We start from the raw sequence: 19,685 nt of genomic DNA on the forward strand, positions 1-19,685 counted from the left end.
CTTTGCTGAGGTAACAGTCTCTACCTCTACTGGAAGGCTTTCCACTACATTTTGTTTTTCGGTTACTGTCCTCAGCAGCGGGGGCTGTCAGAGCAGACCCACACCAGCAGTCCACACTGCAAATGAGCTGCGCATGCCCAAAGCCACCGCTGACCCCCGTCCCCTATTTACAGAGCCAGGTGTGAATATAAAAGAGCGAATATAAAAGAATTCAAAGAGCGTCTAAAATAAACCACTGCATTTAACTTCTACAGTCTCAGTCACTCACTCACCTTAACACTAAAAAAAATAAAAAACGTAATTCTGCCAAAGTGTCTCTTTTAAGGTCACTTTGCCGGTCCCACGCCCGGATAAAGGAGGAGGGTTGAGCGTAGAGTAGCATTTACATTTATAGCATTTAGCTGATGCTCTTATCCAGAGCGACTTACAAGGTAACTCGTATTACAAAGGAGGGTCAGTGTAGTGTTAGGAGTCTTGCCCAAGCACTCTTACTGGTGTAGCACAGCCTAGTCACCTAGACCGGGAATTGAACCCCAGTCTCCCACATGGTGTAATAGCTTACTGGAAGGTAGTGGTGTTATCTGTTGCGCCACACCCACCACACAGTAGCAGCTCCACCCCACATAACAGTCTTTTGATTAACTTTGATATGCTAACATTTAACAATGCAGGACAAAATTGATTTATGTAGCTAATTTGTGTAAAAATGATTTATGTAATGTGGGTATAGACAACAAATTAAAGTAATGCGTTATTTTTGAGCAGTGGCGGCCTATTTCAAAGGCCAAAATAAAGGAATAAAAAAAAAAATCATTTATTCAGAGTTCATTTGTAGTTCTAATATATTTAGACAATTATGCAAATTCAAATAATGCAAAATATGCAAATTAGGAGATGACCCATTCTACAAGTGGAGATTATATCAAATGCATTGTTTATGGAGTGTCCACAACCTTCTGGGCATGAAGTGTCTTTACATTCTTCTTCTTATTATTATTATTATAGCTAATATCTGTAATGTTGGTTAGGAACATGCTAATTATTCTATATATAATATATAAGTCTTACCCGACAGTGCTCTCCTTCTTTCTTTTGGGTGGGATATGCAACCTGAAGAGATTTCACGAGTTTTCCCTTCTGATATGTGTTTAGCTCCAGTGTGGTAGTCAGCTGGGGTAGCCAGTCCAGTTTACTAGTAAAAGCCTCTCGGCCAGTGTTTTAACTTTTAGCCTAGCGTGGATTCTGTCCTGTTCGCTCCGCCGGCTGTCGCTTCGTTGCGTGCCGAGTTTGAGCTCTCCTTCTGCGGACGCGGGCACAGGAAACGCCGCAGACACGAGGCCTGGTTCATGTAGCTAGCTAACAACCTGTAGTCCTATAGCTAGCAGAGTCTTGTGGTGAAGCCGTGCTCTCCAGTATCAGCAATACCCTTTTACCAGGAGTTTACCAGTGTCCCTCCTTGAACTAGAGCTTTCGGGTTTGTGTAGTTAGCTACGTTTAGGGAAACAGTCTTGTTGTTTTGGTCATGTTGGATTTTGTTTTCAGTGGTGAGACAACAGTGTTTGAGAAATATCACTCGCTTCTACTACAGTCAGTTAACATGGCAGTTTATTCATATAAATCTAAAGACTTTTATATAGCTATCATTTATAATTAGATGTCTATTTCTAACGTGTGAAAAAGCCTGTTAAAATGTTTGGCACGCTGCATTGTTATCAGGATATTATTATTATTATTATTATTATTATTATTATTGTAGTCGAATAAAAAAAACGTGGCATCGCCCACTGCAGTTTAAACACGGGACCGATACACAGCCTGCTCGGTCGATATGAACTGGATCCATACTAGCCAATCACAGCGCAGGAGGAGGGACCTTGGTAGCCAATCACCGCGCAGAAGGCGGGGTTAGTCCTAATACGGGTAGGAATAATAAAGCCCTAAATGCGGTGTGGATGACAGCAGGCCCCGACTTCCAATCAGGCTGCTGCGCGTGCTTGGGTCTAGCGCTCCGGTCACGGCGCCTCTCTGCGCCTCCAGAAAACACTGCGCGCGTGCACTGCTGGAGCTACGGGAGGGGATGCGCCGTAGAAATGGCAGCCTTCTGCGCGTTTACGGTTAATGATTTTTGCACTGCGGTGCCTTTCCTTCATCAGCTCGTTTAGGCGGGCACGGTGGACGTCGCGGCTCCGGTTCTCTTCTTCGCTTTTCTCGGCCGGTTTAACCTTGGTTGTCATATTGATGTCTTCTTCCCTGGATATCGATCGAAACGTCGCACCACCTCAAAGGATGCTCTCATCACCCGAGACGAGGCTCTATCTGCTCTGTACAGAGGGGCACAATTCCCAGCAAAGCGTGTGGAAACCCACCCGTTCCTGACGGGATTTGCTGAAGCGTTGTTTGTATCGTTTGGAGAACTGTATTCTTAGCCTGCGGCCATGGAGAGCACGGTAAGTGTTTAGCCTACATAGTAAAACGGCTAGCCTGGTTCGCTTTAGGATGCTGCGATTGGCTCAGATTGGTTATATGGGTGTCATAAATATGGCCTGTAATAAAGACACTATTAGGACACAGTAAAGAGTTTGTATTGTTTTTGACATCTACTGTTTCTATCTGTGCCCAATAAAGACGGTACAGTCGGTACAGTTACTGTACGATGGACCGTAATCATGCGAATAACTAGATCTAATCCAAGGTGCCTATTCCCAAACCATCCAAATCAGCTTGTCTGACCATTACAGTCAAAATACAGATGAATCTGACAGGAGATCAGTCAGTTGATTTAGCATTGCTATGTGAATACCAGCCCAGCTTTCTATTAAGCGTGATGATCTTGGGTGCTAAATTATTGTTGATTATTTGCTCAGGTTGGGTCATATTGGTAATATGGGTGTGATAAATGTGGCCTGTGGTAAAAGCACAGTTTAGAGACAATTGAAACCTGTTTGAGGCTTTACTCTGTCTGCCATCTGCTGTTTCACCCTCCAAGTTTATACAGCGTACCGTATATATGTATATATGAAACTAACTCCTAGAGTGGACCTACTGATCTGAAGTAGTTTTTCTGACCATTGCAGTACAAATACAGATAAATCTGACCTGAGGTCGGCCCCCTTATTCAGGACTGCTTTGTAAATACCAGCCCAGCCTAATGAGCCTGGCCCTTTTTGTTTATTGTGGTTGATTTATCATCCTGCTTCAGACCACACACCATTGTCCGACTCACTTTGGCCTAACATTTGATTGCTCAAATACAGGCTTTCAAATAAAAAAAATGGACTTGTTCAGATATAAGGTTGGAAAAACAGCAAAATATATGCATTGCGATCCAGCTGGATGTTCACTGTTGAAGCTAGGCTAGAGTTCCCTGACAGACAATGAGCTCATGATGAGAAATCCAGGAATTACTGTACTGGGCTTCTTAATGGTGTTTTAGTGTTAAGTTAATAAAAGAGAGGGTTCAGAGAGAGTATTCAATGTGATGCTCGCTCTACCAATTAAAGATCATGTTTGTACTGCTAAGATGGTTTCTGGAAAACAGGCCCTCAACAATATAAAAAGCTGTCATGTGCCACAGATTGCTGTCAGAAATGCTTGTTATATTATAAGTACGGCATTATGTAGTCTTTTTCCCACTTAACACTTTTTTTTTTCATGAAGAGGTCACAGGTGGTGATGGACAGGACTGCACTGGCACGGCAGGTGGAGACTGTGGAGAGGAGCATCGTTTTCCTGCGGCAGGAGCAGTTGACCCTGCTGCATGGCTTACACCTGGAGATCCTGTCCCTGCAGAAACGCTGCACAGGTCAGTCTCATAGCATTCCACTGCAGCAGTAGACACACACACACAACAAATGCCTTGATTGCACAGTTCCACAGTTGCCCATGGAACAGAATGGCACAGCTACACTGAGTGCTGAAGTGCTGAAGCATGGGTTTTTAACCAATGAACTTTGGACAGCTGAGTGCACAGAGGCACCTTCAGATGTGCTGAAGCAATACCATAGCAAAGCAAACCAAAAAAAAACAGGTATTTTTGCTAACTGCCCACTTCCCTGTTTTTACACCCTCCAGCACTTATGCCCCTTTCCTACTGAATGAACCTGAATTTTTATGGTTGATTCCGATTCTATTTTTATAATTATTTCTTATTTTTCCCCCCAGTCATTTCTAGCTCCCACCTGCTAGCTAGGACTCTCCCTATCACACAGTGCCACAAGTACTGGGAGGGGAAATCTAGCATATTCTTCACATAAAGTCACATAAAGCACATAAAGACACATAAAGTCATATAAGGCAAACCAAATGCATCTTTTGGAACTACTGATAATAATCACCCAAACACACTTCCTCCCTCCCAGAACGAATTAGACTAATTATGCTGTGTTTGGACTCCCAGCCATGGATGACTACGACCTGATGGTTCAGATTTTAGACAAATTGCAAGCGCATACTTAGGTTTTACCCTCCAAGTGCTAGTAGCATTGTGTGATCACTGGAGTCCTAGCTACTGGGTGGGAGTTGGCAGTGATTACAATCGGGGGAAAAAAGGATGGAGGTCATAGATGGTACTGCAGTAGAGACCACATTATAGTCATACATACTCATAATAAAAACAGTACTGTCTATAAATTATCACAACATTCCCAAAACCTTGTATCTGATGAACAAACCAAAACACATGATACACATGCTTTTCACATGCATTTCTGGACTTGCTGAGATCCAGAACTGTCACTTTAAGTATCATGTGGACTGAGGCGGTAGAGTAATATTACCAGATTTTACACAAATGTGACTCTGGTTCTTGCAAATGGTGTCTTGCCTGCTTCAAGTTACATAGTGCAGTAGCCGGCATTCCGAGGCCGTAGTAGCAACAATAGAGATGCTGTTCTCTTTATTTCAAGTGGCGCACAAATGTAAGGTACAAATGTGACATAATGTTGCTGTAAGTTATCAGCTTTTAAATACCAGGTTTTGTTCCAACAGCGACAATAAGCTTTTAAGCCACTGCATTGTTGTACTTTACTAGAATTTCATCATTTAAGGTACTGCAGGGGAATTGCATGTTTTATAACCACGCTTCCTATAGAACAAAAACCTTTACAATAGGGAAACACAAAGATACACATGTGCGTCTCCAGCACAGGCCATGCTGCCACGCCCCGGGATTGCACATTGATGTGTGTGTGCGCATGTAGTAGCTGGTCCAAACCACATGAGGAGAAAAGGGCTTCCACTGTTTCTGTCGTCACCCCCACCACCCCTTGCTGCTCTGTGGGATGGTGCAGGCTTCGACGAGAGTCGCAGGTCAATAGCTTCCTGGCAGTGCAGGGTTTGTGTTCGTGCCTTCAGTAATACAGTATGAGGCCAGTTCACCTGAGCCTGTCTGTGGATGTGCTGAGCCAGCTGAAGGGGGGTGGGGAAGTGAAGCGCTGCTGACTGCTGAGCACTCCCTCTGATTGCTGAATGAGACAAATGCTTTGAATCAGTGGCCTGATTCTCCAGATTGCTCAATGCATTTACGTGTGCTTTTGTATTTAAAGAAATGAGGAGTGGGTGGAAAATCTGATTCACAGAACCTACTTCAGGTTTAATGAAACCCTGTTCACTAACTTCTGCTTGTCATTTTGTTTTAGAACTGACCCGAGAACTGAATGTGAAACCTCCGGGCAAGAGTGAAGCAGGTGAGTGCTGTTTAGGGCTGAGCAGTGTGATGTTTTATTAATGTTATTGTGAGAAATGATGGCACTTCATTAGGTATCATCATCAGTGTGTCTTTTCTACTAATGATGAACAATTGCATGCATCAAAAACCACACCAGAAAAACCTCACAAGACCTGCCTGATGTTTTGGAGATGTTCTGACCCAGTTGTCTAGTCATCACAATTTGGCTCATTTTTCCTGCTTTTAACACACAACCTTTGAGAACTGACTGTTCACTCCTGACAGAAGCCACTGTAGATGAATATAATCAGTGTTTTTCAGTGGTGCTGATGCTTGATCTGCTAAAACACAGCCAGATTTTAATGTGTTTCTTGTGGACAAATTAATGTGGTTGTGAACACAGAATAACTTTCTATTACTTTCTATAAAGTAAATAAAACAAATAGCCTCACATGCCTGAATGATGGGGCTGCCACTTTACGTAACCCTTCCAATTTTAGCTTAAATGGTTACATAAGGTCTATTGATGCCGTCTAACTAAAAATGTATTTATGTATATTTTGTTTACAAGGCATTTCAGTAGATTTCTAAATAAAATAAAATAACAATATTTGGGGTTTATACCAAATCTAAATCCAGACATAAAAAGAGTCACACGTCAGAAATCAAGCATGTCTTTGCTAATCCACCACATTTGGGGTCAGTGATAAAGCATGTTGAAATGTTGCTTTAAGATCATCTTAGCCCGTAGAAAAAATGTTGAGTATGATGAGAGCTCTACCATATTAAACGTGTCTTTGTGCTGAGATGCTGTATTCACATGAGCCTCTTTTCAAATGTGCTGATAATTTCTTTTCATATGTCTTTATATAAAAGTAGAACAGCAGCAATTCCTGACTGCGGACATCAGGACCAAGAGTTAGATTCTCTATAGTGGTGAAATTGAGAAAAGGACACCATGGTTTCTAAAACAGTTGCTTGCACACACTTATCTCCCTGTCATGTGAATTTGACTTAAGGCATCCTGTACAGGGTTTTGTAATGCTTAGCACTTGCTTTTTAGCCTTTAAGTCTAGCAAGATGTAAGAGACTGTATATCACAGGAATGCTTGAGAAGGAACCATTGCACAGTGGTTTGTACTGGAGTTTTTAAACCACCAAATCAATTAAATTAAATAAAAAAAAAAGGTCAATTTAAAGGGAATTTTGAGGTGACAGTAGTTCCTGACACTGGGGGAACGGGCGAGGGTTGGGGTGGTTCATTATCCAATATTCAGTTATTTGGTAAATTTCTGTAGTAGAAAAGAAAATGTATGTAGGCAAACAGTTTAATGCCACATGAATTGGGACACATTAATTGTTAATTACAAAATGTATTTAAAAAAAAGATTACAAATCCTACCAGACTTACTGATGATAGTCTCAAATGATAATATATTAATAATCATAACCATAATGATGGTGATGATAGTCGCAGCTGGAGAACAGCAGTCTTTATATTCCGTTAGTCTGTAATACAAAAAAGAGCTCCACCACTGTCCGTTTTCTCCTCCTCTCTGGCAAATTGATCCCTCACTTTCTCCCCCTCTGTTCTTGTTTTCAGTGCAGTCCCAGGGGGGGTATCCAATTACGGCATATGTTTTTTTTGCTTGGTCAGGGAGACAGTGAGGATGAATGCAGTATTGAGAGGATGGTAGAAATGACATTTTTGAACAGACACTGAGTTTAGCATTAACCAGTAATTTGAGAACTGTATTTTTGATACCAAAGAACTATTATGTGAACATGTGCTTCATTCTAGCAGACAGATGACATTTATACTTTCTCAAAATGCTAACTTGCATTGGTGTAACATAGTGGATAACAGCACTGCCTTCCTTGCGGCTGATTAGGGTTCGATTCCCTGGCCAAGCAAGCCCACCACACTACACTAGTGCAATAAGCAAGACTTCTAACACTACATTTGCCAGTGTAAGCCTCTCTAAAAAAGACTGTCAGCCAAAACATTCCTATCAATTAAATTACAGCAGGAAATGTACTCATTAAGTGCTTTCCACTTTATTAGAATTAAATATAGAGAATGCTCTCAAATTAAGAGTTCACTTGCGACAGCTTCTCTTGTAATATAATGACGAGTCTGGGAAGCGATGTGTGAAGAGTCTGCTGTTTTATTAGCATGATTATACTATAAGTTCATGTATAATGATGTGGTACGTTCATGTCAGCTTTTACATGGCCAGTGTTTACATTGCTTTGGTCCAGTGTGTTCTGGCAGAGCTGGCAGGGCTTCAGGAAAGAGAATGGTGGTGGATGTGAATGGAAGGAGCCTGGAGCAACAAGGATGAAATTGATGAGGAGCAGAGGAGGATCAGATAACACTGCATTTTCTATATTCACTGCATGAGCTCATCTGAGTCTAGCCTGCTGGGTGGCTGATAGGCTGGCTGGAGAAGTGAGGGCTATAGGGGCAGGGAATACCCGTAGACACCTTAGTGCCATTGCATCAGCAGTGGAGGCACGCAGAATGAAGGAGTATAAATAAATGGGTTGAAATGATGTAAAGAGACAATCCCAGCTCGTTATCAGCCCTGTGTGGGGCAGGTGAAGCTGTCCCAATACTCCTAGTGTTAATTCAGATTTTATTTTATCATTGTATTTACTTGGGGTGTGTTTTTGAACAGAAAGCCATCTGTCACTTGCTTGCTTAACTCTTATTGTCAGTCTTCTAACAGCTCTATGTGGAAACTGCTTGCATTCTGTCTAGCTTTGCCTGCAAATAATACTGTGGCTGAAACTGATGTGGGAGGGTTATCAGCAGGTTTTGTTCTGCAGCAAAATAACAGGGTTGTAAATAGACTTTATAAAACTACTTCTGAGCATTTTCCACCCTGACAAGTTACATACTTATTGTTTATATATCACAGAACAACTTAAAATAGTGATCTCACATGAAAATGAAGTCTTAAATGGTGAACCATTTTTTTACCTTTATACTCTATGGCTTCAGTATGTCAGTGGACCAGACTCTGAGACAGGTCCTGTCCTGTTTTTTTTTTCCTGTGGTGTCTGATAACCTTGAACAGATGGCACACCCTGCCAGTGGTGAGCTTGGTTGTTTAGGATTTGCTCAATAAATCTCTAATCCATTCTCACTCAGCCCCATTGCCTTTTGTCTGAGCTTTCCCTCCAAACCCCAAATAATTTCCCTCCAAATCATATTAGTTAAGAATCTGCTTTCAGAGCTCTGTTTCTAATTTAAATCAAAAGAGACTGTTCATATCACTAGTGCTTTATTCATTTGACTGACTCGATCTTATATGACATCTGTTCTATTTTAAGCTCCCCTGGGAGAGAAGCCTACTAAAAGTACGCCCTGATGGATCTGATGTGGATTTGCATTTTACAGATAGTAGATAATTGCTTGAACAGTATGTGTTATTGAAACATAAATGCACATTTATGACCCATGAATGAACATTAAAATGGATAAAGCATCTGTGTCTGGATTGCCAGATACATGTAAGTGTTTGCAGTTCAATGCATCAAACTAAGAAAATGCAGACATTTCAGTGCAGCACTGCCTAAACACCTTCTGGGGTACAATAAATACCTCATTAAAGAAATTCATTAAAGCGAAATTGCTTAATACATTAAAATCTATGTAATTTTGCTCACAAAGAACAGAACAGACAGATGCCAAAAGGTTTGTGGACACCGTCTAATGAATTCAACTACTTTTCAGCTACTTTAGATTGCCACCTTTGTTGGACTCTCTCTCACGCAAGGTGTGGGCTACAGGGGTATAAAGCCCCCCAGCATTGAGCTGTAGAGCAGCGGAGCTGTGTTCTCTGGAATGATGGTGCTCCATCCAATACTTTTGGGATGAGTTAGGGTGAGATGGGGTGGTGATCATCCAACATCACCACCCCACCAATGCAATCAGATCCTCACAGCAGTGCTCCGGATCCAGTGCTCAGTAAGAAACCATGAATGAGTGGTGTTGGTGTCCCAATACATTTGTCCATATTGTGTATGTACCATTCATTGTCAAGGATTACAAGTACAGTAAAGTGTAAAATGTACATGGACCCCACACAGAATTAAAATTCATCATAACTTCTGATTCATGTTGACCTTAAAGCACTTTCTTTTGTGTGTTTGTATGTGAATCTGTTCGTGACTGCACTTCAGAAGTGCAAGAGGAAGAGGAGCAGCTGGAGGCGCGCTGCCGGGATGTGGAGGGTAGGCTGCAGGAGCAGGAGCAGTCTCAGTGCGAGATCCGGACCGAGCTGGGCCACAAGGGGGTGCTGGTGGGTGCACTACGGGCCAGCCTAAAGGAGAAGGAGCGGCACTTCTTGGAGGAGCTGAAACGCCGCAGCCACAGGAGCACAGCACTAAACGGTGAGCTGCAGAAACAGACTGAGGCCGCCGCCTACCTGTCCTTCCAGCTGCACGCCGCTCGGCAGAAGCTACAGCAGCAGAGAAGGAAGCAAGCGGCTCTGGAGAAGCTACCAGCGTCTATCGCAGAGAAACCTCTCACACACAGCCACAGCCAGCCTCAGCCAATCCCAAGCGTCAAACCCAAGCGCCGCAGTGGCTCCAGGCCGTCCTCGCACCTCCGGGCCGAGCGAGCCAGAGAGTGTGTGCCTCGAGAGAGGGTGACTGGCCCAGAGGAACCCACGGCCATGCCGGACCCCGCACTCTTCCTCCACCCGCGCAGGTCAGCTGCTAGGCCACGGCAGCTACACACACATGCTCCACAGGGGGCAGATGGCGGAGACCAGTCGGACGAGCCAGATCAAGGAGACTCAGCGAGCAGGCTAGTGTCCACGACCACGGTAACTACAGCAGCTGCTGCTGAGAGCCAGGAGTGACTCTGCCCTCGTCCTACTTTATTGCTAGTCTCAAATAAACTGCCTGCTTTTTTCAATGCTGTTTACTTCTGTCAAACAAGACAAGAGAGACACTTTCAGTCTGCGACAGCAGTACACGTGTTTTTCTATATTTGCCATGTGATTGATTTACACTGGATTTACACTTACTGTTTTAAAGGAACAGTTCTGTGACACATCAGATATACACAGTTTCCCCCTTTACCCCAAATGTAGTTGATCAGCGAAGACACCAAGGTGTCGGAAGTTTGCTTATTTGCTTTGGCACAGGAGCTGGAGTAATCTCTTATAGACCTACCTATGTGGTTTCTCAGTTTGTTTAACAGAGCTATTCAGACTTTTTCCCAGAGAGGCCTCCTTCCCAGTGTTCTGGGAACAGACTTGTCAGTATACAACAACTGTGGTGTAAGCAATGAGCTTACGTGACCTCACAGCAATAACAAACCCACTACCAGGTGGATAGCGCTAGAGTGCACAGACATTTGTAACTAAGGATGAGCAGTCTAGAAAGCTTATATTTGACATTAGAATAGGGTTCGTCTTTACTGGTGTTGATGGTTGGATAGTTCGTATAGGCTTTTGGACTCTTTGAGGTGTAGGTAATATATTGGTTACACATTGTCATCACAATGTGCGCAACAGCCACATCAGAGGACTTGGAATGTCACTTAAAGCAGAACTATATAGCTTTTTTTAATCCTAAAATAACAGCATCAAAAGCATTGGGATCATTGTGCTCTACCAACTTGTAATAGGCAGAATAGCCTCGCTGTCACTGCTACTCCGGGCTTGGCACGCTGCTAACTTGGAACTGCTGTAACTGTGGTGAAGCGAGCAAGACATCGCTCGCAAGAACTTCATAATGCATAAGCCGAATCATATTTGCGTAAAATCTGGCAATAATACTCTACCATATCAGTCCACGTGCTTCTTTCACATTCAGGATCTGTAACGGTTCTGTATCTCACAGCTCGCCTAGAAAAATGTGTTTAGTGGTGTAGGGGGAGCCCGGGAGCAAGAAATGTGTTGCTTTAAGGCCAATTAAATCAAAGAAACTTTGTGATAAATATCACTTACTTCAATCTTGGATATACAGAGCGCATTATTAATATCATGGCATGTTGGATTTTTGACTTCTGGTGACCTTGGTGAAAATGTTAGTAATTTTACATTTTGCAATGGGCTGGGCGATATGGTAAAAATACTATATCACGATACTTAAAGATGTTTTTCACGATACACAATATTTATCACGATACATGTAATCGCAGAATAAATACATCAGTAGTGACAGATGCTTAAAAACTACTATTCATATACTCTATACTAAGTACAGTGATTTTTATTCAACATCTGCTGCACCTTATCTAATTAAACCAGTCTAAATACACCGCTTGTAATGAAACCTGCAGATAATCAGTTTTCTTAAAAGCCCTGACAATGTTTAGAAAGGCATATTGTGTAACACGATAGCTAGATTTATCACAATACGATAAAATATTGTCATATTGTCCAGCTATAGAGTAAAGATTGATCAGAAATGCCAAAAACAAATCGGATTCCTGGAAATGAAGCATTTCATTTTGGAAAGGCGCTTGACCAATTATAAACAATCCAACATTACTAAAAATGACTGTTAATCATTTTAATTTAGAAATGATTCTCATTTAATGGTTATTTTCCAAATATTTCAATTGCTATGTCCCGCATTTTGAATACCTCTACCTCTACTGGTATCTATTATGGGTTATAATGGGCTAAAACAATGTCATCACAAGAACCAGAAACCACATAAGCAAGTCTGTTTGAGATTTCGAGATGCAGTTTCCATCAGATGTGATCTAGATAGATATGCAGTTTGCGCAAAGCTAATTGGTGAGTTGTAAGCTTGTATTACAGTGTTCGCTACATTAGCCTTGTGGCTTCAGTGCAAAAACAAGGAAGCAACCTTGAGCCACCCAACATGTCTACATCAGGGGTAAGGAGAAAATTGTGTCAGTTTGTTAAATCAATGGAATGAAGACTTTTGTTCCTGTTGCTCAGAACAGTGCGTTTGTATGGCCATGGTACACAGGTCGACCGTGGTTATGCCTTGCCTTAGGAAGGACAGCCATAGGGCAGCTCGTACTTGTCCGTATGGAAGCGTGTCTTTGTCTTTCGGTCCTGCTGCGTCAGTTTGACTCTGTTATTTCTAATTTGTATGTTCTTGCTGTTGGACGCACCTGTTTGTCAGGTTTTCTGAACTATATCACACACATCCACGTATCAGGACACACTTTTATTAAGCAGGCTAACATGGCAGTGCATGCAGATTTGATCACTGCTGTTTCATGAACAGGTTTGTCCTTTGTTGCTCGTTAATAATACCCAGCTGTTGAATGACTACAGCACAGTACATTAGTAAAGATCTAGGAGGTATGCATTTTAGACTATGCTGAGGTTCAGGGCTGTTTATGCGGTTTGGTTTGTAAGTACACTAAGAGGGTGTGAGTCTGTGGCTGTGACCAAAAATGGATCCCTCATTAGTTTTGTGCTATATGGGCAGGGACTATGTTAGTTTACTAAATACTGAGTAAGCCGTGTTAGAAACACAGACTAATTTGGACATGTCCTCATCAAAAACCTGCACCAGCACTGGTTATGTAACACACACACACACAAATGTCTATGCCATGTTTAAAGCTATTGCTATACACACATACTGTATTCAGAACTAAAGTAATTAAAAGCATTGTGCCGTATATGTAATAATCACTGGCTGTTAAGTTGCATAGGAACCTAAGCCTACTGTTAACGAGATACATTGGAAGATATCTGAAATTCATGGCATCCAGTGACTTGTAACTATTGCTTGTAGGAGCAAATGCTGTCTGCCCTATTTCGTTCTACTGTCTGTTGAGACTCGCAGTGCATTTTGGTCAATGTTCAGCTCATATTTACTGTGGATCAGACATTACGAGTGCATTGTGAGAGATTATAGCGCCCTCAATATCACTCTCGAATTTCACACGATTTAGAAAAATGTTTGACGCACTAACACGTCCTAAGACGTAAATAGGGATCCATTACGGTCATAGCTTGTGTGTTTGGTCAAAGGGGAAGGGTAGCCATCGCATTATCATGGTTAAAACAACAAACCCATGTCAAATGCAGCCAACCCTAACCTCTAACATGAGCTTAACAAGTTGTCAGAAAACAAATAAGAGAGAAGAGAAATTGTGAAAAATGAGAGCTATTAACAGAAAGAAAAATACTACTTAAGAAGTGTGTCAGTTGATGACTGATGATCCTTTTTAACATTTCCTAACTGACCATTATAGGAGTTAAAGCACTATTTAACATAACTGTTGAAGTCTTCTTTAAAGAGCCCCTATTCCACCTTTTTTCTGCTATTTAATTTTTCTTTTAATTTTTTGGTGTGATGTTAAGTTCACAAACGGTCATAATGCATTGTTTCCCGACCATTCCGCTACCTCTCTTAATCCGTTAGATTGAAACAGGCTGTTTCTGTAAGTGCACCTTTAGGACGGCTATAAGATGAGCTCTGCTGTCTATTGGCTCTCTTGTATTGTGCCTCATTCAAAAAGCACTCAGAGTTTAAAAACCTCTGAGTACTGCAATGCGATTGGGTGGGGCTAAACTGCAGTAGGCTGAATAGGTGATGATATGTAAACGAGTCCAAAATGAGCTTTTTACAGCTTAATTTTCATATTTGGACTGTGTGGACTGTGTGGACTGGGTTGTAAATGGTATGTTTGGACGTTTTAACACTTTACATATTTACATATCACTTCACTCATTCATTTAAAAAACTAATATTTTAGATTAATTATGAATCATTTCAGTTTGATTTTAGTTTAGATTTTTTTTTTAACTTGTTTAATCTCAAAATCAGTGTAAGACCACTTTTTTCGGTCAGGCCCTTTACTCAAGCTTGGACCATGATATACCTGAAGAGCTGGCTATTTGCTTGTATGTACAAGTCTGTTTAACAGGTTAACAGCCGTGTAGGCCAGACTCTTGCTACCCCTAGTCCCTCTAGTCAGCAAACCCTCCCACACTCATGAGAAAGGCGTGTCCTAAAGCTAATCTCATGACTTTGATATGAGCTGTGTCCAAATAGTGTTCTTTTCTCAACCACTGGATGGCTCTATTGTATGACTTACACTCCTGCATGGTGATATGCAGTCATAGCATTGAGCGAGATTTTATCAGTAAACTGCTTGTGCTAGCCTTGCAATATGTAGATTGTTCCTTACTAAGATAGATGTGAGCTTAGATGATGAGAGCAGGTGACCGTCCCTGAGGAAAACGTTCACAGAGACCGCTGTACTGGGGTTGGTTTGCATACACATGTTAAGCCTAGACCTGTGGAGATTATCTGGACAAAGTGTAATTTAGTCTAAGACTTTTTTCTTTTGGAAAATCGGCCATGTGCAGAGGTGGGTAGAGCAGCCTAGGTAACAGGACTGTTACTTTGATGGGATAATAAGTAGTAAAGAGTAAAAGTAGAGGTTCAAAAGTAGGTGCTCCAAAACTACTTACCTTATAGAACCGCAGTAGAAAGTCTTAGTATTATTATGGTTGCGCACTGTGAAGCATCTATTACCTGGTTTATATTCTTATTCTTTTTATTCTGATTTATTTCGCAATTTCCAACTCCTGACTGTTGGGTTTGTTTCAGACTTGTGGTGTCCACATAGCAACAGATTTGTATTGCATTTTTTTACCCTAGGAATGAATGGGATGCACCCTTCGTAAGTCACGATGATACAAATACACTAGTAACACCCAAACAAACACATGGGGTACCAAGGCAACCTCTTGGGATACCATAACAACACCCTAGCACTATAGCAACCATTTAGCAGCACCATAGCAGCCACCTAGCAACATCATTGCAACCACCTAAATAACACCATAGCAACCTCATTGCAACCACCTGGGATACCATAGCAACAGTATAGCAACCACTTAGGAAAACCAGTTAACCCTAGTGACCATGTAGCAACACCCCATCAACTCCCTGGAAGTGTAAACCACTTAAGCTGCGCAGCCAATACTTTTCTAGTTAAGAGTTTTGTATTCCTTCTTTTGAACGTTTTTGTTGATAAAATGTTAAGGCTCCAGAGTGAGAGTTATGATCGTTCACACAGCACCATCAAAAGATAGTGATATTATATACAGAAATGCTATAGAAACTAGACTGTAATTGCTAAAAAAGGAAACAATTAGATTTCTGTATAAATATATATGCGAGTAGGTAAACCTGTTATTTTTTTATTTCAAAGGCAAGTAACTGATTGATTAACTTTAGCAGATGTCACTAGTTGCTACCCACCTCTGGCTGTTGGTGCTATGGAGAGAGCTTGTTTCTGAATGCGTCCGTCTGAAAGATCATTAACCCCAGTCTGGTGATTGTGGCTCTGGTCAGCGTCTTTGCGCAGTAGGTTTAGTAAATGTACATGCACTGTATGTCTATAACAAATTCTTGTATTGTAACAGTGCAGAGATTGCGCAGGTTGTGCTTTACTGTGTGGTATATAATTATGAGACTGACCATTTATCATTTCATGTTATATATACAGTTTATTTCATGGAGATTTAGCATTATCTGTACCAAAATCTTTTTATCGTGTATGTTTGCTTTGATTTACCAATGTTTTAGAGCTACTACTGTGATTAGCCTTCCAAGGGTGGTAGAAGAGATATGCAAGAGGCCTCACTGGCCTTTATTGCCTCAAGTGGCAGCATACTGTATAAAGTCCATAATCAGCTTTTCAATATACTTCTTTTTCCACATTTATCAAAAAAAGACTTCACCACAGCTGTGTTGTCTTGGTGTAAGTCATACTGATCGTTTGAGGGATTTCTTAATCTAAAAGGTTTTTAGATCTAAAGAGTATTTCTCCTGAATGAGAAAGAAATTGAGTCGTCTGTCTTCCCTACTCAGAGTGATAAAACCATTTGACTGTTACATAACGTGGAGCGGTTTTGCACAGAGTTGTTACAGCGGGAACATATGGCCAGTTGTTTTAGCCTAAAATGCAACCAGCGATGCGAGCCGAAACTCAGTTTCTGTTTTGTAAATTTGTATGATCTTTGTAATGCAATTTGCCCTAGTAGAAATTATAAGTGTCAATGTAAACTATGAAGTTTTAACTGGTGATAGTAGATCTACAGATCTGTAAAGCCACTCTGACTAGACGCATTGCCAGAATCAACAGTCATATGTTACCATTCTTTGATATGGAGTTTCTCTTTCTCTTGTCTTTAATTTTTACTAGTAGAACATCCAATTACACACATGATTGGTCTCTCTCTCTCTCTCTCTCTCTCTCTATATATATATATATATATATAGGTGTAGTGTAGTGTATAGTATAGGTGTAGTGTATATAATTATGAGACTGACCATTTATCATTTTCTTCTTATGTGTACAGTTTATTTTATAGTGATTTTGCATTATCTGTACCAACATCTTTTTATTGTGTATGTTTGTGTTGATTTACCAACTATTTTTTTTTTTTTTACAACTCTTTTATTTTTTATTTCCAGATATGCACACTAATTATGACTAGTAAAAATTGGTTTCAGATATCAAAACCCCAGGTAGGTATGTGAAATTATATTTTAGAAATCAAAAAATGTGAACATTTTAAATGCACATTACAACTAGTCTGGACTACATTAGAGATCTTGAATTAGAGTTTTCACTAGTTGTTTAGAGATATGTAGACCTGGACTTTTTACTAGTCAGAATTACAGTGGAGATATCTGAATTTAGAATGTCTACTAATAAAAGGTAATGATGGATGTAGTCTTTATTTGAGTTTGTATTAGTAAAAATATAATTATAGGTAAGAGTGAGATTTTATGTAAATATGTAACATATGACTAGTCAAAATGAAAATGAGGCTATGTCGCTCTGGCAATGTGACTAGGCAGAATGACTTTATAGTATTTGTAGATCTAATATTATTACTTGTCAAAGTTTCATAGTTTAGATCTAAAATTACAGTTTCTACTAGGAACAGCTATATGCATTGTAGAGCTCTTGCATTTGAGTTTTCAATAGTAAAAGTTGAGTTTTGGCTATGACTTGGTTGGTTGGCTGGTGGTATTTTATGCTAAAACGGCTTGCTGTAGGAGCAGGTTAGCGCTGAGCTGTGCTTACAACCAAATTTTGTTCGCAAAGTCTTAAAACCAGTTACCTGCGTTAGGCTCTGAGTGACACGAGATGTTAAGCACCAAAATGTTGCAATAATCCACTGTATCCTCTGTGGCTCATGATTAAAGAGTTCTTATCCTACCAAGCTTGTGGAAGCCTCTTTCTGAAGTGATGTCTTTATTTGCACACAGTGCCGCTGGGCCGTTATGAACGAGTAATGATTTAACAGCAAACAGTTCAGAGAGAACTGAGGACTGATCACTTTCTCATTTAATTTCATCTACCAGAGCAGAAAGGAGTCTGTCAAAGATCCTGATTCACTGACGCTCTACTGTCATGTTTAATATTTCAGCGAAAGGGAATGTATGTATATCAGTGCAAATCCTGTATCTCCATTTCTGCTGTTGTTTTCCCTTTGACATAATTTGATTCTGGCTGTTCTTTACATTGTGTCAATATTTCATGATGAATGGACCAATACAAATGATCCAAAATGACTAAAATCTTTTTACATTGACTTCCATTTAAAGAAGGTTTGGAGATACAAGGGTTTTTCTCACCTTTTTCAAATATTTGTTTTCAAACCATCTTCAAACTTAACATATGTACTTGTCAGACTTTTATGTCATTTTTAATGACTCAGCAAACATCCAATTAATTTCATTCACACATATCTTGTCTTAAATTAGACCATTAAACCAAGAAACACACACATTTCTCAACATGTCAAAAAAAAACCCAAAAATCCAGTTTACTAAACTGAATTAATGTATGTGCAGAATTTATTACTATGGGCACTGTGTTAAATGTAAGGGGTCTAGACTGTTTTAAAAAGGAAGTATGAAGGTCTCTCCACATCTCTCATGTCTCTGTCATTCTGGCCAAAAAGGTGTAAATCTTTTAAAGATCAAAGAGCTATTGAGTGCCTTCCTCACATTCACATCTCAGGGATAATGTGGTAAACTATTAGCACATTTACATCAAGTGTGAAAATCCACTAATTCTCTCAGTTTTCTGAGAGTCCTGATCAAGATCTCTGAAAATAGAAAGGTCTCAGAATTAGAACTAGAAATAGTACAATAAATAGTACAATAGTATAGAACAGAATTAGAAATAGTTTTATATGTTAACAGTAATGGTAGAATTATGTAGTTAAAAAAATGGTTATTATTTTGCCCTGCATGCATTAAAATAAAAATTTCATTAAACAGTGTCTCCGGCATCAGGTCATATATTTTTTGTTGTAACTTTCTGTGATGTAGCTTATAAAGGCGTTGATGCTTTAGACGTCTGATTTCTTTATTATTTTTGTTGACTCTGTGTTTAACAGAGTGGACGTTAGTCAGTATACTATTTTGATAGAAGATCAAATCAAAGCATAAACCATAGGACAAAACTACAGAGGGGAAGGGGGGGAAATAAATAATTATAATATATTTATATATATTTAAAGTCAGAAAAAACACCTTGTACAGAGAAGATGAACAAAAACCATACAGTTTTACAAAATTGATTTACAAAAAAATTCCAGATATAGAGCCCAGGTTTCAGGTAGACCTCTGGTTCCTAACACAGCTGCACATTACCCAGAGCACATTACTGATTTCTTATGAAGATTATTATATGAACAATACTGAAGATTTTTACATTTTATTTATAAACCTAAAGAGCATATCACACTTTGTTCAATAAGACTGTCATAAAATGATAATTCCCTTTAGGGCATCATTTTCTTTCTGACATATCTCCAAAACAGCAACTTTTTACATGAAAAGAAAAAAAAACGTAATAACCTCAAATGTAAAAGTCCATGTAAAAATATTTTGATTTTGGAGTATTTTTATTGGTCCATTCATTATTAAATGAATAATAATTTCCAGATTTAAAATATATCCTAAATTAAAAAAACTAATTGTAACTAAGTGTAGTTTTACGGTAGTTTTACGATAACCATGG

At 40.0% G+C, this 19,685-nt stretch overlaps 1 protein-coding gene across 1 annotated transcript; it reads left to right on the forward strand.

Moving 5' to 3' along the window:
* Positions 1-2,006: 2,006 nt before the first annotated feature.
* ccdc92ba (coiled-coil domain containing 92Ba) lies at positions 2,007-17,870 on the forward strand. Its single transcript, XM_072692000.1, has 4 exons — positions 2,007-2,447; positions 3,658-3,802; positions 5,637-5,684; positions 9,857-17,870. The coding sequence occupies exons 1-4, from the start codon at positions 2,436-2,438 to the stop codon at positions 10,537-10,539; spliced, it is 888 nt and encodes a 295-aa protein (XP_072548101.1). The 5' UTR covers positions 2,007-2,435; the 3' UTR covers positions 10,540-17,870.
* The last annotated feature ends 1,815 nt before the right edge of the window (positions 17,871-19,685 follow it).

This window comes from Salminus brasiliensis, chromosome 11 (assembly GCF_030463535.1).
Source record: "Salminus brasiliensis chromosome 11, fSalBra1.hap2, whole genome shotgun sequence".
Taxonomy (NCBI): Eukaryota; Metazoa; Chordata; class Actinopteri; order Characiformes; family Bryconidae; genus Salminus; species Salminus brasiliensis.